Here is a 23,465-nt window from a genome sequence, read left to right as displayed (position 1 = left end):
CAGTGTTTAGCTGAGATAATCTATATACAGCTTAACATTGATTATCAGAATCTATGTGAATTTTTGCTTTCGTATTGTATCATGGTTTGTATTGAGTATTAACATTAGCAAATGGATTGAACCTTCTTGTCAGGCTGTATTGTCCACTCGCATCACTTATTACTCCATTTTTTTCCCCTGGGAAGCAGAGTATAGGTGAGGAGGAACAGACAACATATTTCTTAAACTGTTAACATTTTCAAAGGTAAAAATCGTATTTTACTGCATTGCCCCTCAAATGCCCCATCAACTATGATGATGAGCTAGTAAGAGAACATGAACAAATTTGTGCCAAAAAATTCTACAACTTAGATGAAATGGATACACTTCTTAGAGAAATGCAAATTGTCAAAATAGAGTCAAGAAAAAACAGAAAAAATTTGGTAGCTCTATATTAACAAAGTTGAATTCATAATTTAAAACCTTCTCACAAAGAAAACTCCAGGGCCAGGTAAAGGATCATTGGAGGATTTAAAAGAGGGAACACTTCCCAACTCATTTTTGAGGCCAGCATTATCCAAATCAAATGACATTATAGAAAAAAAGAAAACTACAGATAAACATCCCTCATGAATGTAGATGCAATAATCCTTAACATAATATTGAAAAATAGGATTCAGTAATATACTGTGATTAGGGTTTATCTTAGTAAGGCAAGATTGGTTTAACATTTCAAAAACTAATCAATGTAACTTACCATATTATTGATGAAGGAAAAAAAATCAACATGTCTGGGTGCAGAAATGCACCTGATAAAAAGTTCATTGCCCATCCATGGTAAAATCTCAGCAACCTGGGAAGAGAAGGGAACTTCTTTGAGCTGATAAAGGGTATGTATGGAAAGCCTATCTAACATCATACATGATGGTGAATGACTGAATTCTTCCCCCACTAAGATTGGTAACTAGGTAAGATTGTCTGCTCCCACAACTTTTATTCAGTATTTCTCTGGAGTTTGTCGCCAGTTCAATAAGGCAAGAAAAAAATAAAAGACATATATAAATTAGAAAAAAAGTAAAGCTTTCTTTATTTGTAGATCATGTGATCACACATGTAAAAAAAAATTAAGAATCTAAAAAAGCTACTGGAAATAATCTGTAAGTTTAGTTACAAGGTCAGTATTAAAGATTCAGTTGCATTTTCTATCTTCCAGAAATGAAGTTGAAATCAAAATTTTTTAAATGCCTTTTACATTAGCATCTCTGAACATGAAATGTTTAGGGATAAATTTTATAAAATATATGAAAGGACTATATACTGAAAAATTATAAGACTTTACTGAGAAAAATTAAAGCATACCTAAATAAATGGGAGATAGACCATGTTAATAGATTAGAAGATAATCTATTAACAGTAATCAATAATGTTTAGATGTCAGTTATCAACTGATCTGTAGATTCAAATTAATATTCCAGTAGGTTTTTTTTTTTTTTTTTAAACTAACCAGCCAATTATAAAATAGCTAGAGAAATCCAGACATTGTGGTGATAGTATAGGATAGACGTGTAAGTGACTGGAACTAAACAGAATCCAGAAATAAACCTGTGGTTATATAGTCAATTAGTTTTCTGCAAAGGTGACAAGGCAATTCAGTGTGGGGAAAGAATAGTCTCATCAACAAATGGTGCTAGAAGTGTATACCCATATAGAAATAATGAAGTCCAGGCTTCCTTATCTTATACCATACACAAAAATTAATTTGAAATACATCTTAGACCCAAACATAAAGCTCATAGTATAAAACTTTTATAACAAAACTAGGAAGTTTTGACAGTCTTTCAGAAGGAAAGGCAAAGGTTTTTTAGATAGGATGCAGAAAACTTCAGCCAAAAACTAAAAAAAAAAAAAAAAGATAAAATTGGACTTCACTAAAATTAAAATTAAATACTTTTGCTATTTTAAAGATTAAGAAAATGAGGAGGCAGGCCACACACTGAGAGAAAATAACTTGTAGTACATCTGAAAAAGGAACTGTACAACTCAGTAAGACAAAACCCCAAAATTTTCAATATGAGCTAAATATTTTAAAAGACACAAAGAAATGGCTAATAATCACATGTGAAGATGCTCAACATACTCATCTAGGAAATCCAGATTGGTACCACAGTGAGATACTATTACACACCCATTGAAGTGAGTACAGTGAAAAAATTCTGGCCCTCCCAAGGGCTAGTGAGGATGTAGAGTAACTGGAATTTTCATACATTGCTAACAGAATTTTAAAGTGGTACAACCACTTTGGAAAACAGTTCGGCACTTTCTTCAAAAGTTAAACATATATGGTTGATCTTTGAACAACCCTTGGGTGTGGTTCCAGGACCTGGACCCGCCAATGATACCAAAATTTTCAGATGCTTAAGTCCCAAAGTGGCTTTCCAGATCGTGGTTCCCCATCCGTGGATTCAAGCAATAGCAGATCTTGTAGCACTGTAATATTTATGGGGAAAAAAATCTGCATGTAAGTGGACTCATGCAGTTCAAATCCATATTGTTCAAGGGTCAACTGTACAATACCTTACAACTCAGCTGTTTGTCTCTTAGCTACTATACAAGAGAAACGAAAACATCTGTTCACAAAAAAGACTTACATACCAGTGTTCGTGCCAACTGTATTCCCGGTAGCCCCAAACTGGGACAACCCAAATTACCATACACAGGTGAATGGATAAACAAAATGTGATATTTCCATATAGTAGAATAATATTCAGCAAAGCAAAGGAATTAACCATTGATAGACACAACAACACAGACACGTGTCAAAGTCATGCTAAGTTGAAGCCATATACGGGAGGGTATATACCCTCCTGTATACGTGTGAAGGTATGGATGGCAAAGTAGTACGAGAATATTTTGGAGGTGATGGAAATGTTTTGTATCATGATTGTAGTGGTTGTTTCTTGGGTGTATACAGCAATCAAAACTCATCAAATTGAGCACTTTAGATGGATTCACTTGAACATAGTGTATGTAAATTAAATCCTGATTAAATAGCTTATAAAAAATTGTGCTGAGCAAAAGATGCCAGACAAAGAGTATGAACTGTGCCTCCATTTACATGGAATTCTAGAAGATTGTCCTAAACAGCTGTTGCCTGGTGTGGGGCTGGGGAGATCCACTGAGAGGAAGCAGATGTAACAGAATCCTTTGGGGAGATTGATGTGCTTTAAATCTTGATTATGGTGCCTGTTATCATGGGTATATATATTTGTGAAAATTTACACTTAAAACAGGTACATTTTGTTGTATGTAAATTATAAGTCAGATGATTTTTTAAAAGAAAAATGAGCAGTATGTACAAGTTTATGTAGAGATGCATTATGAGGTGATTACCATTGCCTGAAGATATATGGAAAAAGGGGGATTATCAAGCTTCACCACTGAAGAATAAGAATTCAGTAGGAAGTGAGTACGTATGTCTGTATTGGAGATTGGAATTGAGAATATTCCAGATAGGTATATAAAAACAGGAATGGTATAGTGAACAGGCATAATACTAGGGCTTTTAGTCACAATAAATTATTCAAACATTACTGAGTCACCAACCCAGCACCATGAGTGGAGGCCAGTAAGTGGCATGGCTGGGATTGAAACACATGTTTGACTGCAAAGCCTGCTCTTTTAGTTATACCACAGGGTGTGAATTGTTTGATATGCCTCAGTCTAAGGATTTGTAGGAGAGGAATGATGGTCAGGGGCTAGAATGCTATCTCATCCTATGGAATTTGACTTTTATTCTTTAGCCTCTTTAAAATACACACCCCTTTCGGAAGCTCCCAGACTCTAATACACTGGTTCTTAAAATGTGACCCCCAGACGAGGAGCATCATTATCACCTAGAACCTTGTTAGAAATACATATTCTTAGGCCTCACCTCAGATCTCCTTTGCTGAAACTCTAGGGAGAAGCTCAGCAATCTTTGTTTTAACAAGTCTTCCCAGTAATTCTGATATGAAGTTTGAGAACCACGTGTCTAATAAAATTTGAAACAGCTAAGGGATGGAGCACACTAAATTCAAAGTTACATTCTCTCTGGGCCCCAGTTTTTTCATCTAGATGATCCTTGGGGAATTCCCTGGTGGTCCAGTGGTTAGGACTTTCACTGCCGGGGCCCAGGTTCAATCCCTAGTCGGGGAACTAAGATCCTGCAGGCTGCGTGGCATGACCCAAAAAAAAAGCTTAAATAAATAAATAAAAATAAATAAACTAGATGATCCTCTCTAGATTTTTTAGGCCCAGTGTCTTAATGAGTCAGGGTTAGTTAGCGAGTTGACCTACTGGTAGTCTTCCTGGATTAACTATAAGCACTTCAGACACATTGTCCAACTTATTTCTAATGACTTGCTGAAAGTACATAAGCTAGAAACTAGAAGACACCCTCAGCTTTTCCCTCCCCTTTGTAGCCAGTCATGTCATTTTGCAATTCAGCTGTCTTCTAGTTGAAACTTGAATGTACTCTTCTTCCTCCACCCTTCCCCAGGACCAAGCAAATCTATAGGTGTCTTTGTGTGAAATAGAAAAAGTCACCCACCTCCACCCTTATTCCAGCAGACAAATGGGCATATGCAGCAGTACGCATGGCTTGGCAAACCCCCTGGTTTTGTGCAGGGTGCAATTTTTACACCATTGGACCACTATATACTTTACCACGCACACTATGAAATATATAGTGCTACCACTGTACATTAAGGTACTTATCTCTTACCTCAACTGTTTTTTCCTTTGGTTTCCTTGTCTTTAGATGTCTCTTACCTTCAAAAAATGCCTCCTTTCACACTCTTTCCTGGGAATAGTACACTTAATATTTGCTTTGAATGTAAAAATGCATGAAATAGATGATGCCAAGTCTAATCATGTCATTCTCTTAATCAAGAGTCACCTTCTGACGACTCCTGGGCCTGGAAAATTCACATTAAGGTCTCTACTACATCAGTATATTGACAAGTTTATCTTGACATTTGTCACCTAAGAATTGGAATTTTTTTAAAATTACAATCTCAGCAATAGACAGAAGTAACACTTCAGCTTCTCATATAAAACCCAGTATCCAAGCTAGTGATGTACTCTATAATAAGTATTTCCTTGCCAAGAAATTTGTGTTTATAAACTAGTCTCACTATCCTAGCTACCTAAACTGACACATTTTTTTCCATCTTAAAAACAGACACTGTTTTCTTTCTAGCCCTAAAATTGAAAACAGAGGTGTCATTGTTTTTAGCACATGATCCAGCTGACCAGTGCTGTACATCTTCAAATTTGCCAAGTTAGGAAGAGAACTCAGTATCCTAGCTTAATGTCTTAGGTACAGTAAACTGTAATCATGTTTTTAAACAGTTGGCTGCAGCATTAGCTACTGAGTTTCAGAAGTCAGTTAAAAAACCAGCATTTAAGCATAGCATGTTTGTTTTCTGTATATTTGAATATACATGTACAATGAAGGTAAAAATAATCCAACAACAAAGAACAAGTTATCGCCAAATAATTACCACCAGATTTTTTATATTATTTTTTCTCTTCAAAAAGCCATAATGCAAGGTTTCTCATTTCTGTACAGTGTTTAACTATGAAAGTGAAAAGGGTTTCTATCTTCATGATCTGAGTTAAGATTTTTGAATTTTGAGCACTGCCTGTTCTGGTTATTACATTTCTATTCCATAGTTGTGTCTGTTGGTCTGACCAGAAGATCAAATCAGTTATTTCAACAGAGGGAATTTTAAGAACCAGGTATAAAGTTGTTAACAAGGTAGATAAGAAGGCAACTCTTAAGATATCAGAGTTAATTGCAAAAGCAGCCGCCACTCCTAGGATCGGGGGTTACAAAGGGAAGAGGTGGTAATTATTAAAGGATAGGACCTGTGGAGCTGACCTCTGAGAAAGAAGACATTGCTCTTCTAGTGCTGGTGTGTCTGATCTCAATGGAGAGAACCAGATCTCTGGGGATAGGGCAGTGGTGGACAGGTGCTGGTTTGTTTTGGGCACACAAATGAGGTCAGTTCTGCGAAGGTTAAAAAACTGCAAACTCGATTCTGTTAACTCCTTTAAGAAGGTACTGCAGATGCTGGGATGAAGAAGCGAGTCTGGGATGATGATCACAGGAACAGCAAACAGGAAAGTCAAGTGATACAGATAGAAAGAAGCAAATCTTCTCTTCCCTTCAACTCTGAAATCTCCTCCAACCCTTTCTGTTGGCAAAGGCTAAATGTGGTTTTCAGAGCCTGAACCCTAGCATCACAAGGCAGAAGGTTGAACTTGGGAGTTGATAGAATCTAAATACATTTTGACTTTCAAAGTCAGGGAAAAAACTTAGCTAACCTAGCTTATGGTCTTAGGTATAATAAACATACGAAGTTTAATCAAATGTCATTGAAAAGGACTTCCATCATAACGTGCCGAGTAAGAATTTAAATTTTTGCTACAATTTATTAAATTTATCATAATATCAATTTATTAAATTTCTTTTTCATACTTGTGAACACTAATCTTTTGCTTTTTAACTTGTTTTAAAAATCAGAGGCAATCACAACAAATGAAAGCACGAAACCTTGATGGTTTTATTACAGAAAACAAGTTTTCTAAAACCTTAAATGTAAACTGAAGTCTAAATATGCCACTTATTATTGCTGAGAATCCCTCAGTGGTTTCCAGTTACCTGTCCTATGCAGTACAAACTCCTCAGCCTCCTCATAGTGATCATAACCTACTTTTCTAGTCTTATCTCCCACTACCTTCATCTGTTTTACCTAAACTCCAGCTAGGCTGGACTGCTCTCTGTCCTTTACCATGCATTGAACTTACTTGCCTCAAGGCTTTTGTTCAGGTTAATTCTTACCTACAGCATCCCTTTTGGGTGGTTCTCTTTTCCCGTATGCTCCCCATGTAACTGTCAAAATCCTACCCCTCCTTCAAAGCCCTCTGCAATTAATGGGCCTCAATAAAGTTTGTCCTTATCTAAACAGCTAAATGTGTTCAAAGATTATGGTATCATAAAATACTTCCAGAAAAGGTTTTAATCAATTTATAGTTCCACCAGCAGTATATTATGTGTGCCTGTTTCACCGTGACTTCACTAACCTTGGTTAGTATTGTTTTTAATATTTGCTTAATGAGTCTTCCTACGATAAATGGTTTGTCACCCTACCATCTAAAAACAGCTGTCTTGTGTCCTCTCTCCTCCCGTCTCCTCTACCAATTTATTTTTAACTGGATTCTTTCTTTCTTTTTTAAATTTTTATATTATTTTGGATTATAGTTGATTTACAGTGTTCTGTTACTTTCAGATGTACAGCAAAGTGATTCAGTTATACATATACATAATTCTTTTTCAGATTCTTTTCATAACTGGGTTCTTTCTTCACAGGGGAAGACATAGGTTCTCCCTCTCAACCTGCTCTGTGATCTCCCATTAAAATAAAGCAGAGTGCCTACCCTTAAGCCTTATCCTCTTCTCCACCCTTTTCCCCTCTATTCACTCACACAGATTTCTCAAAAGAGTATTATACATGTGTCTACATTTCTCTCCTCATTAAAAACATGTATGGAAGTGAATTTTTATTCACTCATTCAGGAAATATTGTAGGTTACCTAGTTCATGCCTGGCAGTGTGCTAGTGAAAAGCAAGCAAGCAGAGATAAAAACCACTTGTGCATTCTCTGCCCTCATGGAACATTCAGAGCAGAAAGCAGGTGATATAAAATAATATGAAGTATGATTGTGATAAGACTTAAGAATGAAGGCTATTTGTTAGATTGAAGAGCTTATACTGCCTATAACGGTGAGTCAGGGACGACATCCATGAACCAGTAATTGAACTGAGGTCTGAAGATATGGTGGGAATTAATAGGCAAAAGGAATTTGCCTGTACTGCAGAACTGTTGTCGCCAAGTTCATGCTGTTAGGTCCATGGGTACTTGTTGTGTATCTACTTGACCCCTAAGCAGTGTTTGATAGTGTTGATTTCTCCTCCATTGAATCTTGCTACTTATATGATTACAGTTCCTTACATGAACTCATTTGCTCTCGTTGCTTTAAATGTCTTCTAGTGTGTCAGGGGTACCCAAGCTTATATCTCTGGGTATGACTTGCGAAGTTAAACTTAGCATGCAAAATGAAATCCTTGGCAATTCCATGTACATATTTTTTCCCAGTAACCCTAGGATCATTCTTGACCTCTTCCTCTACCTTGCCACTGTCCCCTTAACATTGCTAATTAATTGTTCTGTGTGTGTGCAGAGCACTACAGTGAGTGCTCATATGTTTTTCCCTCTTCCTGGAAGACTTCATTTGCTTAAGGAGCAGTATATTGTTGCTTCAAGACTAAATCAGCTGTTTTAGACTGTTCCTTTGATTTCTATTTATTGTACTGTTTAGAGACTATGACCTGCATTATTTCTACTTTTGAAATTCATTATAATTTTTTAGTGGTGTGTGATAAATTACTTGATCAGTTTTTTTTTAAGTGTGCCAGGGGTGGGTTAACATTTTTCTCTATAATATTTTTTCCCCATCATCCTAATATGGTGTTATTGTTTAAGTTTTAAGTCTCTTACTCAGTATGTGGTAAAGCAGTACAGAGGGTCTATTGCTGTTCTTCCTGGACTGTACCTTTCTTCCATATTAACATACTGGTTTAGCACTTTTCTATACTTTAATATTGATATTGTTACTTCTGTGACATTCACTTGGCACACCTCTGTCCATCATTTGATTTTCAACTTTCCTTTGTCCTTTTGTTTTAGTTGTGACTCTTATAAATAATACATAGCCAGTTTTTCTGTTACTTATATCCAGAGTCCTTCAGTAGGCAGATAGGCTGATTTTTATATATTGTCAATCTTATTTTATGTATTTATGTCAATGATTAAATAAGCATTTTATTGGCACAAATAATTCTTAACCTGAAAATATAATTATCATAAAGGAGGAAATAAATTTCTCATCCCAGCACTTGAAAATAATCGGTCTTAAACATTTTGTTATATGTCTTTTATTTATATATAGAAGAGGGAAGGATGAAGAAGAAGATAGAGGAGGAAGGGGGAACAAATTTCTGCATCAACTATCTTCAACATTATTGTTAATTTAATTGTTTTGTAAATTGATAGCTTCTACTGCAGAGCAGGGAAAAACAAGTATTCTTTCTTTTAGTACCAAGCACAATGCCTGATATATAAACGTTCAGTAAATGTTAAAAGAGAGAAAGAAATGATCTTTTCCATTTTTCTTTTTTCTCTCTATAGATTTCTATAGAGAATGATTACCTGGGTCCCCGAAGAATTGAAAGTCTACAAAAAGAAGATGCTGATTGGCAGCGGAAAGCTCATATGGCTGTGCTGTCCATTCAAGATCTTACTGTCAAATATTTTGAAATAACAGCTAAAGCTCAAAAAGGTGAGTTTCCCAGTAGAATTATTTTTGTTAGGTATTTTCAAAATGGATGGAGGTATTTTCAAAAATGAGTGGTTTAAGTATTTTATGTTCGAAATAGTTATATAGAAAAGAATCAAAGACCACTCATAATCCTAGCAGTTAAAGAAGACCACTATTAACAAGTTAAGGTATATCCTTTCAGTCTTCTCTAGGCATATGTGTTTACATATAGCCCACCTTTAAAAAAATTAAAAGTGATGGGTATTAGTATAGCATAATTCAATTCCGACAATAATTGTTCACAGTTACAGACGTCATAGCTTAAAGGCCTAGTCACCAACAAGACTCCCTGCCCTTCAGACACTACTTGCAAATTTGGGGTGTCCTTAGGCCATCTGTACGTCTAACCAACTGGCTACAAATTTGGGGTTCCTATAACCCTTTTAGGTTCAAAAATTCACTACAGTGACTTGCAGAACTCAGGAAAACACATACTTACCATTACAATTTATAAAGGATACAAATCAAGCCAAATGAAGAGACACATCTGGCAAGGTCTGTCTGGCAAGGTCCATTCCTTCCAACTCCCTTCCATAGGAGGCCACAGAAATCGTTCCACCACTCCCTGAGAAGCAGTTTAAATTATTCATTATTTTAATAATCTCTCTGTATACCTGGCATTAAAGTAGTTATTCAGGTTATTCTTTCAGCAAATCCACGTTTCCTTAAAAGTTTCACTCGAAGCAATTGTGCTGAATGAGAATACTTTCCTTTATTCCTCAGCCTCATTTGGCATTGTCATTTAAAAAACAAAAACAAAAAAACCAGTTTAATAGATGAAAAGTAGCACCATGTTTTTAAAATTTGCATTTCTTTGGTTATTACTGAGTGTTCATCTTTTTTGTTTTCATGTAATAATTGGTATTTGCATATCCTTCCTTTTTTCCCAGTTACTGTCTTCTGCCTATTTTTCTATTGGGCTGTTTTCCCCCTGTTGATCTATATAAGATCTCCTTGTATTATCTATATATTAGAAGAGGAGTAAAATAGGCCTTTATTTCCTTCCTTATGCAAAGCCAGGTGTAGCCCAATTTTACTGCTTAGTTTTTAAAAACATCTTAAATGGGCCCTTTTCTGACAGGTATATGTATGTTAGAACATTAAGGTTTTTAAAACAAATTTAACATGATTCCTTGTAAACACCAGGACTGTTGCCTTCAGAGCTTTTTTACATATAATGATCACCATAGGGTGTTATTACATGGTTGTTATCCTGTTAATGTTATCAGTCATCTTAGCAAGAATCTTTATTCTTGCCAGCAGAGGGAGAGAAGAATCTGTTTTCAAGGTGTTCCAATATTGTTCTAGGGGTATTCCGAGCATTCTGTATTCATAATTGTCTACATTATCTTCATATTCCTGAGCTGTTGGAAAATAACTCCAGGTGAAGTGAGCAGTAATTAGGCAGAAGAATACATTCTATCTAAAGATGTTGGAAGACAAAGTATTGACTAGCTCTTGTGGTAGGTAACAACCTGAGACTGAATTAGGGCAGGGAACTGCTCCACAGACACAGTCCTTAAGTGGGAAGCAAGAGATGAGGCTCCAGACTAGTTTTGATTATGCAGAATGTTTGACTATATGCTGTGATTACAAGTTCAGGTAAAAATGATAGAAGCAGCAGACTAGGTATTTAAGCAACTTGGGTACTAATATAACTCTCCTTTTATAGGTGTGTAACCTTGGTCTTAAGTCACCAAGTTTCACATATCTATGTTGAAGGTGTTGATAATGCATACCATGCCTATTCTATAGGATTGCTGGGCAGATAAATAGAACACTTGGAAAAAGCACTTTGAAATGAACACAACATCATATAAATATGAGTGATTGTGGTCGCGTGTGCATGAGGGAGAGAAGAAACAAAACAGACCATGTATTTGATTAATATTGCCATGTGCAGTGAGAGAAACATTTGAATATCTATTATTCTCTCATTTAATTTCCACAAGTCTTCCGAGGAGGTACTGTATTTCCTTATGTTTATCATTCAAGGGAATTTAGCCCAAGAACAGTTAAGTTTCTTCTGAAAGTTACATGTTGATGGGTAGAAGTGGGAATTTAACTCCAAGCTGTCTAACTCCAAACCCCCTGCTGTTATTTTTTCCCCGGCAGTGCACTACTGTATTGATCTTATGGTTGCATAAATATTATCATACATTTTTAAAAGATAGAGATTTCAAATGGCAGAATCATTTGATATGTAAGCAACAGAATTAGTTATTATTTGTTAGAAACCCTAAAATAAAGGATCAGATCAATATTCAAATATGTTAGCATTTAAAGGCCAAAGAAAAACCAGAGAAACCAAAAGAACTATATTGAGAGGAGATTCTGAGTAAGTAGATTGCTCATTTTTCATAAGAACTCAACAGATTTTTAAGACTAAATCAAGAAATGGTAACGTTCTTGAATGGAGGTAACTACCCAGGAGCAGGTTCCAAGTTGGTTGCATTTAGGCATTGGGACTAAGGGTGGGGGGAGAGCTGAGCATGAGAAACTGCTCTTTTCCACTATCAGCGTCTCTGTACAGTTTTAATTTTCAAGTATGTACTCGTATTATTGTAAAAAAATTAAAATTCTGAGACAAATGTTACTGAGATACTTCTTGCAAAGAGGGTTATGATATAGTAGCATTACAAAAGTATTAATCACTTACCTCTGAACGTAGTAAAGAAACTACTAGAGAATGTACACTGGTCTAAAGACTACATTAGGTACTGCGTAATCAGATTGCCTGACTCTTTTATGATAGTTAAAGCATGTCTGACCTATTAGGCATAAGGGTCATAAGGATGGTTGGGTTCATTTGTATAAGGACCCAAGATGAGCCAGCACCATGCTATTATCAGTGATAAACTTCTTTAACTGGAAGATAGTAGGTGTTTGATTGTCAAGAGATGTTTCTTGAATGAGGCCTCTATTGTGGCAAACTAAAAAGTTCTTCCTTTTTTTGTGTGGTGGCAAGGAGAAGTTGGGTGTCTTCCTTGTGGCTTAGTTAGTTAAGCCCAGCACTAACTGATTGTGCTCCAGCAATAACCTTAGCAGAATCAGCTCCATGCTAATGTTCTAGGATTTATTTCATCCTATGTCATATCATTAAAATACTTTTGGAGAACTCAAAAGTACATGAATTTAAATAATTTTTAAATACCGTTTAATAGTTATGGTTCTGATTTCAACTAATATACCTAGGAAAAAGTATAAACCGTCACAGAATAAAGTTTTATAGAAACTTAGAAATTTAATAACACTGGACAATGTGAAAAGAGTATTTTTTTAAGTAAGTTTTAAAATTAACCTGAAAACTCAGTTTCATCTTCAGAAAGTTATTTCTGAGAATGATTATTTAAAATTCTTATTGGAGACATTAGAGAGAATCTAAGATACTGTTGAATTATATTTTAGAGCTGTTATAGGTAATTTATCATGAGGGTAGGATTTGTGTGTTTATCTTTGAGTGTGTGATCAGTGGAATCTAAGACTTTCAATTCTTTAGTATCAAGTTGTTTCATGTCTTAATGTCTCAATGTTTTTTTAAAAATTATCAATAGCTGTGTACGATCGAATGCGAGCAGATCAGAAGAAATTTGGTAAAGCATCATGGGCAGCAGCCGCTGAACGTATGGAAAAACTCCAGTATGCAGTTTCTAAGGAGACTCTGCAGATGATGAGAGCTAAAGAGATCTGTTTGGAACAGAGGAAACATGCACTAAAAGAAGAGGTAACAAAAGCCATGAGAAAAATATATTTAAAAATTTTTTTAAATAAGATGTGCTATGTGACTTTTTTTTTGGTATAAGACTTAAATTTTTCTGACTCTACAGGCAGTTGTTAATTTTGCACTATCTCCATGAGATGATGATAACTTTCACCATGGGGCCTCTGATAGAAGAGTTAGAGTTACGGCATTTTCACAGCATGCCAGCATGACTGTAGGCAGCAACTGTTAAAAGAAAAAGGAGCACTCGTTTCCTATCTCCCCTTCGGTCCTCCCCACACCTAGGCAACTATTTTCTGTCTCTATAGATTTACTATTCTGGACATTTCATATAAATGGAATCATAAAAGTTGCGATTTTTTTAATGCTTTTTCCCCCTCGTAGTGTAATGTTTTCAAGGTGCATCCATATTGTAGCATGCATCACTACTTAATTTACTTTTTTTGGCCAAATGATACACACCACATTTTATGCATTCATCAGTTGATGAACTTTTGGGTTCTTTCTACTTTTGGAGCTTTACGAATAAAGCTGCTATGAACATCCATGTGCAAGGTTTTCATTTATCTTGGCGTGAAATGCTATTTAACCTATTGAGGAACTGTCAGACTGTTTTCCAAAGCAGCTGTACCATTTACATTCCCACCAGCAGTGTACAAAGGATAGAATTTCTCCACATCTTTCTTTACATTATCACTAAACACTGTCTTTTTTATTATAGGCACCGTGGTGGGTGTGAAGTGGTATCTCGTGGCTTTGATTTGCCTTTCTCTGATGGCATTTATGTCCAGTATCTTTCCATGTGCTTATTGGCCACTTATATATCTTCTTTGGAGAAGTGTCTATTCAGGTCATTTGCCCATTACAAATTGTTTTTTTTGTGGGGGAGCTGTGCTGCTAGGCTTGCGGGATCCACTGGACTGCTGGGGAACTCCCTAAAATTGGGTTTTTTTAATCACTGAATTGAAAGAGTTCTTTACATATTCCAGATACAAGTCTTATCAAATATATGATTTGCAAATATTTGCTCCCATTCTGTGGCTTGACCATATTGGCTTCTAAATACATTGAGTATGTATTTGTGAAAGTTGTATATTCTCTAGAGAAGAACAAAATGTCATCACTGCTTTTATTAATACAGCTTTATGTAAAATATATTGTTCTACGAATGTGCATATGCATGTCTAACTCTTGTTTAAAAAATAGCGTATGAGGTAATCTATATTTTAAGGGTACGATCTAGAAAGATCTTTTTGTTAATGGATTTTAAATTATGGATTTAGATTTGCTAATGGATTTATTTTTCCCTTACATTTTCTGATTTGCTACTATTGTTAAAGGAAAAATTAGAACTTGTTCTGAACTTTTCCACACTATTCAGAATCTCTTCACAGATTTCAGCTCCATCTCTCCTTCACCTGAGGCATTTGCACTCTAATCTTCTTTTCTAGTTAGCTTTCTCCTTTATGTTACTAGGTATCTGGAATTTTCTTAAGGTCTTGAACTTTAAAACTTGAAATGCTAGCATTTTATTGACTGAAATAGAGTGCCACTGTCTTCATCAGATTGACTAGCTTTATTCTAACCAGGATGAATTGTAATGACAACATAGGGTGCCTAAAAGAGCTGCTGAGGTAAGATTTATAACTATGTGCTATTGCAAGAACATTTCTTACTGGAATTGGTCTCCTATGGTAGAGGAAGGATGAGGCTGAAATGGGCCAGGGAGTCTGTCATGTTTATCTGTGGGGTCATTTTCCCTGGGGTTATCCTTAATAGTACCTTAATAGTCTGTTTTTGAATGTTCTCGATTGTGTTTGAATTCTTCAAAGGATTTGGTAAAGCTGTCAGTTAGTCATTCTTGCCAGGTTTATGCCTGTTGAGTGATACAATATATGCATTGTGCTTTTTATATATATCTGTGATGATGACTGCACTAGTTTTTTTAGCATTAATTTAACATGACCACATGACTCATGAGAAACAGACCAAATGGGATTTGTTAAGCCCAGCCGAAACAAATCCCTTGCTTTATAGTACAGTACTACTCTGTGGTTTAAATTATGGGGAGACTTTTGTTCTTTAAAAAAAATGTTGATATGTCACATCTCCTTAGGTTATTTTAAAAACAAAAACGTCTTCCTGATGTGGCAGTGGTATTTGCCATGGTATAATGCTAAACATCAAAGAATTTGTAAAGTGACGCTGAAACATTAAATATCACCCAGGCAAGCAAAATTCTATTTGACTTAAAAAATTTTTAACCACACTTAGGAGTAAGTACTATTCCTTTTTAACCGAGTCTTGATTATCGTCATTCTCACCTCTTTTAAGTCACAGACTCTTGTCCCTTTATGAATTTGAAAGCTAGGAACACTACTCAGAGAAAAATATGCATGTACACACAGCTTTATACACAAATTTAGTAGGTTCTTAAATTATCTGTACATGAGCCTCTGATCCCACATTGTCTGCTGGTGTTCAGTTGCTTCATGGATTTATCCTGTCTGATTAGTTAGTATTCATTTCTAATCATAACTTAATTTCTTGTTCTTTCAAACTAGATATGTTCTTATTTTTATTTTCAATGCAGATGCAGAGTTTGCAGGGCGGTACAGAAGCCATCGCTCAATTGGATCAATTAGAAGCTGATTATTATGATCTGCAACTTCAGTTGTATGAAGTGCAGTTTGAAATCTTAAAGTGTGAAGAGCTACTGTTGACAGCACAACTGGAAAGCATCAAAAGACTTATATCGGGTATGATGTGTGTCTAATACATAAGTCCACAAAAATACATTTGAATGAATGATGGAATTTCCCCATGTATTTGTTTGCATACATAGGGAAAATGTACATGGACACCAGTTTTATTTCTTCTGTTGAGGCTAAGAAAACTTAATGTAAAGTCAAACAAGTGATTTAGTAGATGTAGCAGTGCAACTATGTTATTCCTTCCTACTTACTTCGTAAGTAACTTGTTTTGTTGCTTCAGCCAGAATCTGTATTCTCAAATTTTTAATTTGGGAGACAAGGTTCTTGGCATTTTACATTGAGCACTTAACTATGTGTCAGACACCGGCACACACATTCCCCCTAAGAGGTATATTTCCTAATCACTATTTTACAAAGGGGTAATGGCTTTGCCTGAGGTTATAGAATCAGTGAGTGGATCAGAGCCCTGTTCTGTCTGGCTCCGTAGCCCATGCTCTTAACCACTACCCCTTGTTGCTGTTTTGTAACAGAAAAGAGAGATGAAGTGGTATACTATGACACTTATGAAAGCATGGAGGCCATGCTGGAGAAGGAAGAGATGGCAGCGTCTGTGCATTTACAGAGAGAAGAGCTACAGAAACTTCAGCAGAAAGCACGGCAGCTGGAGGCAAGACGTGGACGGGTTTCAGCCAAGAAAGCATACCTCAGAAATAAAAAGGTATAATAGGTTACATATTTATTGAATATAACCTTAATTTTACATCTTACTTTTATTCATTACTTAATCTTTGACCTATATCCAATAATTCTAACCCAATTTGTCACTAATGCACATACCTTTTAAAACTGAGTACGAGTTGTATCTTCTCAATACTTGGGCCATTATATTGACATTATATGGTTGTCTGAGCATTACTCTCTTAAACACATTGGAACAGCCAGTGGTGATATGCTGTTTGCCTCAGCCACCCAAAGGTGACTCTGGTCATGACTACAGGATTCCATGTAATGCAATTCCCGGCTCCTTTTTATTTTAAGGAGGCCAGGGATGCTCTACAATTAAGTTGACTGGTTCTGACCTCAGTCTTCAAGGAAATTTTTATTTATATATAAAAGTGTGTACCAATTTAATCTATCTTCTTCACTCTTCATTCTTATATTAAACTAAATCTGAGGTAGGGAAACTCAGCCCTGTAGATTCTGCCCATTTACACCGCAGCCTCTGATCTGCTGTGACCTATCACAGCACACAGCCAAGGGTCTCCGAATGGTCTTACCCCCTGTCCTCCCCTTTCCCTGCCCCCAGACTTCCAAATCCAACGGCTTAGGTGACAGAACTGCAGAGGGAAGGAGGAATGACAAAAGAAGGCTGGAAAGAGAGGAACTTAGAAACACTGTTCTGAGAAGAAAGATCAGTCATACTTTACCAAAGATCAGAATGGCTCTCTTTGTAACAGCAGCCTACATTCCTTGTTGTCCGCCTGTCAGCATCCCCAGGGTCACAGGCTCCGTGGTTAATCTGGCACCCACACTAGAATTTCATACCCAGGGGTAGTTCTCTGGCTATAAGTAAATCATGCCCTGCTTCTCCTCTTGAAAGAACAAAGATGGTCTCTGGCTGTGCCATGAGGACTTGAGGTCTATGCTTTGTGATGAAACATTTCAAGAAGAATAATAGAAATAACATCGTTCTTTATGTATATTATCTTCTTTTATTCTCCCAGTAGCCAAAAAGCATTCTGATACTTGATTTGGTGGCAAACCCAGACCTGAACATTTCTTTGTCCTACTTACTTTGACTATTCATCTGTTTCGCTGCAAAAACATCAGTAATACTGCAAAAACATCAGTAATACTTATTATGGGGTGTTGCGTCAGATCCTGCTGGAGTTACTGGGCAATAGATGGTGTATGCAACATATCACCTTTCTAAAATTAAAAAAAAAAATTAATTTTGAAACACATCTGAGTTCTGTTCTTGATAAGGAATTGTAGACTTGTATCCTCATTTTATAACCAAGGGAACTAAGGCTTCCAGTCGTTAAATAAATTACCTAAGGAAAAGCAGCTAGTATGGGTCAAAGTAGGATACTATCCTAGGTCTTTGTGACTTGGAAGCCTGAGCCGTTATATCACTACATCATGCCACTTTTCCCCCTTGGAGACTGCCTTGGACAGGTTCAATCCATGATCAATACTTGTTAGGCAGTAGTGTCAACGCAGTGTGGGTAAAGATAGGAAGGAGATAAAAGAGCTGCTTTAAAATACAGCTTCCTGGCCTGAAAGGTTATTCATGTATGACTTAACGAGGTTATAAGACTAATCTTTTGGTATAGCTTTGAGAGTGTTAGAAACTAATGTTTATCTGGAGGACTTCTCCGGAAGGACCCAGAGAAAATGAAGACTTAGCATGGTGCCAGTAGGAAGTTGCCAGATGATAGGGTATGTGTAAAGAGCACATATCTCTTAATATTATTTTCATGTAAATCTGTAGCATACTATTATTGTACTTTCTAGTCTTTAAGGTGTCTTTTTAGCTCTGAAGTCTATGATCAGAAGATTCAGATTTCATGATATTGTTTAAACCAATCCAGGCAAAATCATGTTCTTTACTTCATCAGAGAGCACTTAAGAAACAGAGTTTAAGTCAAGAGTTATGTGTTCTTTTTTGCTCAGACTAGTTTAAAGAGTACAGTAATACTTAGAATCTTCTGGCCACAGTCTTCAGATTTGAAAGAAACTTTTGAGATTATCTAGGTCCACCCCCCTTCCACTCTACCATGCCCCATTCCTTCCCTTCCAAAAAAAGGGAGAAATCAGGAATTCTACAGATGTTAAGTAGTTTAATAGAAGAGTCTTTTAAGATCCTAATTATTTGGCTTATGCTGCTTTGATATTCCAGATGAGAAACCAGAGGTGGCTTACTTGCTGTGTAGGTATATGTTAAGATTAAAATTTATCAAATTGAATTAGATTTTGAGTCTTTCAAGTTTCACTTATATTAAAACACATTTCATGTATTTATAGGAAATTTGTATTGCAAAACACAAAGAAAAATTCCAACAGCGCCTTCGGAGTGAAGATGAATATAGAACCCACCACACAGTACAACTAGTAAGTTTGCACTCTGGAAGACTTAGAATAAAACTTCGAATTTTACGTATCTCAAAGTGAATAAAATCTGTAGAGAATAAGAAAATGTTATAGCTAGATGTTAGCATTAAGTCACTGTACAGCCATTCCTCAGTGTCCATGGGGAAACTGGTTCCAGGACACCTGCCCTTCCAACTCCCCCAACCTCCCCACCAAAATCTCCAGTCCCTTATATAAAATAGCATAGTACTTGTACGTAACTTGTGCACATCCTCCTATATTCTTCATCTCTAGATTACTTATAATACCTTATATAATGTAAATGCTATGTAAGTAGTTGCCAGTAGGCAAATTCTTCGAGTTTTGCTTTTTGGAACCTTCTGTGGTTTTTTTGCCCCCTGAGTATTTTCAATCCGAGGTTGTTTGAATCCAAGGATATGGAACCCACAGGTTCAGAGGCCCAATTGTGTATATACTCCTTATAGCACAGCTTCCTCTACCAGTGCAGTCCCACACAAGAGTGGTATATTTGTTACAGTCTGAACCAACATTGGCACATCATTACCACCCAGAGTCCACAGTTCATCCTTAGTGCTGTACATTCTATTGGTTTTGCCAAATATATAATGACATGAATCCACCATTATAGTATCATACAGAATATTTTCACTGCCCTAAAAATTCCCTGTGCTCCACCTTTTCATACCCCTCTCTCCGCAAACTCCTGGCAACCACTGATCTTTTGTTTTGCCTTTCCCCCGAACGTTTAATTGGAACCATATATGTAGCTGTTTCATATTGGCTTATGTAACTTGTAATGTGCACTTAAGGTTCCTCTTTTTATTTGCATGGCATGGTAGATTGTTTCTTAGCACTGAATAATATTCCATTGTCTGGATATAGCACAGTTTATTTGTCCATTTACCTGGTGAAGACACCTTGCTTCCAAGTTTTGACACTTATGAATAAAGCTGATAACTGTGGGAAGGTTTTTGAGTGCACATTAAGTTTTCAGCTCTTTTGGTAAATAGCAAAGAGCATGATTGCTGGATCTTATGGAAAGAGTATGCTTACCTTGTAAGAAACTGCCAAATTGTCTTCCAAAGTGGCTGTACCATTTTACATTCTCACTAGCAATGAATTTAGAGTTCCTTTTGCTCCATATCCTCCATTTAATGTTGTCAGTGTTTTGGAATTTAGCCATTCTAATAAGTGTGTAGTGGTACCTCATAGTTGTTTTAGTTTGCAGTTCCCTAATGGTGTAGGATGTTGGGCATGTTCTCACAAGGCTTATCTACCATCTGTACCTCTTCTTTAGTAAGTGTTAGATATTTTGTTCATTTTTAATTAGGTTATTTGTTTTCTTATTGTGGATAATAGCCCCTTTCAGATATGTCTGTTGCAAATACTTGCTCCTAATCTGTGGCTTGCCTTTTCATTCTTTGACATTATCTCGAAGAGCAGAGTGTTTTTGTTTGTTTGTTTGTTTTAATATTATTATTATCTTTTTTATACAGCAGGTTCTTATAAGTCATCTATTTTATACATATTAGTGTATATATGTCAATCCCAATCTCCCAATTCATCCCCCTCCCATGCTGCTTTCCCCCCTTGGTGTCCATACGTTTGTTCTCTACATCTGTGTCTCTATTTCTGCCTTGCAAACTGGTTCATCTGTACCATTTTTCTCGAGTTCACATATATGTGTTAATATACGGTATTTGTTTTTCTCTTTCTGACTTACCACACTCTGTATGACAGTCTCTAGGTACAGCCACATCTCTACAAATGACCCAATTTCGTTCCTTTTTATGGCTGAGTAATAGTCCCTTGTATATATGTACCACATATTCTTTATCCATTCATCTGTCGATGGGCATTTAGGTTGCTTCCATGACCTGGCTATTGTAAATAGTGCTGCAGTGAATATTGGGGTGCATGTGTTTTTTTGAATTACGGTTTTCTCTGGGTATGTGCCCAGTATATGCTGGGTGATATGGTAATTCTATTTTTAGTTTTTTAAGGAACCTCCATACTGTTCTCCACAGTGGCTGTATCCATTTACATTCCTACCAGCGGTGCAAGAGGGTTCCCTTTTTTTCCACACCCTCTCCAGCATTTGTTGTTTGTAGATTTTCTGATGATGCCCATTCTAACCGGTGTGAGGTGATACCTCATTGCAGTTTTGGTTTGCATTTCTCCAATAATTAGTGATGTTGAGCAGCTTTTCATGTGCCTCTTGGCCATCTGTATATCTTCTTTGGAGAAATGTCTATTTAGGTCTTCTGCCCATTTTTTGATTGGGTTTGTTTTTTTAATATTGAGCTGCATGACAATCATTTTTGCTTTTGTTGTGGTCATCCATGTACAATGCTTGGTGTCAGTCTATTTATCTCTTGTAAAAATAAAATACAGTGTGTGTGTGTGGAAAAAAAAAATCACTATCATAGAAAAAAAAAAAATATTGAGCTGCATGAGCTACTTGTATATTTTGGAGATTAATCCTTTGTCCATTGATTCGTTTGCAAATATTTTCTCCCATTCTGAGGGTTGTCTTTTCATCTTGTTTGTAGTTTCCTTTGCTGTGCAAAAGCTATTAAGTTTCATTAGGTCCCATTTGTTTATTTTTGTTTTTATTTCCATTACTCTAGGAGGTAGGTCAAAAAAGATTTTGCTGTGATTTATGTCAAAGGGTGTTCTTCCTATGTTTTCCTCTAGGAGTTTTACAGTGTCTGGTCTTACATTTAGGTCTCTAATCCATTTTGAGTTTATTTTTGTGTATGGTGTCAGAGTGTTCTACTTTCATTCTTTTACATGTAGCTGTCCAGTTTTCCCAGCACCACTTACCGAAGAGGCTGTCTTTTCTCCATTGTATATCCTTGCCTCCTTTGTCATAGATTAGTTGACCATAGGTGCGTGGGTTTATCACTGGGCTTTCTGTCCTGTTCCATTGATCTATCTTTCTGTTTTTGTGCCAGTACCATATTGTCTTGATTACTGTAGCTTTGTAGTATAGTCTGAAGTCAGGGAGTCTGATTCATCCAGCTCTGTTTTCTCCCCTCAAGATTGCTTTGGCTATTCGGGGTCTTTTGTGTCTCCATAGATTTTAAGATTTTTTTTTTTCTATTTCTGTAAAAAGTGCCATTGGTAATTTGATAGGGATTGCACTGAATCTGTAGATGCTTTGGGTAGTATAGTCATTTTCACAATATTGATTCTTCCACTCCACGAACATGATATATCTCTCCATCTGTTTGTGTCATCTTTGATTTCTTTCATCAGTGTCTTATAGTTTCCTGAGTACAGGTCTTTTACCTTCTTAGGTAGGTTTATTCCTAGGTATTTTATTCTTTTTGTTGCAGTGGTGAATGGGATTGTTTCCTTAATTTCTCTTTCTGATCTTTTGTTTTTAGCGTATAGGAATGCAAGAGATTTCTGTGCATTAATTTTGTATCCTGCAACTTTATACCAAATTCATTGATTAGCTCTAGTAGTCTTCTGGTGGCATCTTTAGAACTCTCTATGTATAGTATCATGTCATCTGCAAACAGTGACAGTTTTACTTCTTCTTTTCCAATTTATATTCCTTTTATTTCTTTTTCTTCTCTGATTGCCGTGGCTAGGACTTCCAAAACTATGTTGAATAATAGTGGTGATAGTGGGCATCCTTGTCTCGTTCCTGATCTTAGAGGAAATGCTTTCAGTTTTTCACCATTGAGAATGATGTTTGCTGTGGGTTTGTCATATATGGCCTTTATTATGTTGAGGTAGGTTCCCTCTGTGCCCACTTTCTGGAGAGTTTTTATCATAAAAGGGTGTTGAGTTTTGTCAAAAGCTTTTTCTGCATCTGTTGAGGTGATCATATGCTTTTTATTCTTCCATTTGTTAATATGGTGTATCACATTGATTGATTTGTGTATATTGGAGAATCCTTGCATCCCTGGGATAAATCCCACTTGATCATGGTGTATGATCCTTTTAATGTGTTGTTGGATTCTGTTTGCTAGTATTTTGTTGAGGACTTTTGCATCTATATTCATCAGTGATATTGGTCTGTAATTTTCTTTTTTTGTAGTATCTTTGTCTGGTTTTGGTATCAGCGTGATGGTGGCCTTGTAGAAAGAGTTTGGGAGTGTTCCTTCTGCAATTTTTTGGAAGACTTTGAGAAGGATGGGTGTTAGCTGTTCTCTAAATATTTGATAGAATTCACCTGTGAAGCCATCTGGTCCTGGACTTTTGTTTGTTGGAAGATTTTTAATCACAGTTTCAATCATTACTTGTGATTGGTCTGTTCATATTTTCTGCTTCTTCCTGTTTCAGTCTTGGAAGATTATACCTTTCTAAGAATTTGTCCATTTCTTCCAGGTTGTCCATTTTGTTGGCATAGTGTTGCTTGTAGTAGTCTCTTAGGATGCTTTGTATTTCTGTGGTGTCTGTTGTAACTTCTCCTTTTTCATTTCTAATTTTATTGATTT

The 23,465-nt window shown here is 36.2% G+C and overlaps 1 protein-coding gene across 4 annotated transcripts in view; it reads left to right on the top strand.

Moving 5' to 3' along the window:
* The window catches only part of JMY (junction mediating and regulatory protein, p53 cofactor), a 72,466-nt gene that overhangs the window by 31,038 nt on the left and 17,963 nt on the right, over positions 1–23,465 (top strand). For 2 of the 4 annotated variants that reach the window (XM_082458068.1, XM_082458067.1), the window contains exons 3-7: positions 9,273–9,423; positions 13,017–13,186; positions 15,777–15,942; positions 16,428–16,615; positions 18,925–19,011. In XM_082458068.1, coding sequence (XP_082314194.1) covers positions 9,273–9,423; positions 13,017–13,186; positions 15,777–15,942; positions 16,428–16,615; positions 18,925–19,011 — 762 coding nt within the window. The remainder of the gene's footprint in view (positions 1–9,272; positions 9,424–13,016; positions 13,187–15,776; positions 15,943–16,427; positions 16,616–18,924; positions 19,012–23,465) is intronic. The other 2 variants (XM_082458070.1, XM_082458069.1) reach the window with 1 other exon arrangement.

This window comes from Balaenoptera physalus, assembly GCF_965194825.1.
Source record: "Balaenoptera physalus genome assembly, chromosome: 3".
Taxonomy (NCBI): Eukaryota; Metazoa; Chordata; class Mammalia; order Artiodactyla; family Balaenopteridae; genus Balaenoptera; species Balaenoptera physalus.
The sequence above is the reverse complement of the archived record's forward strand: the minus strand, read 5'-3'. Positions and strand labels throughout refer to the sequence as shown.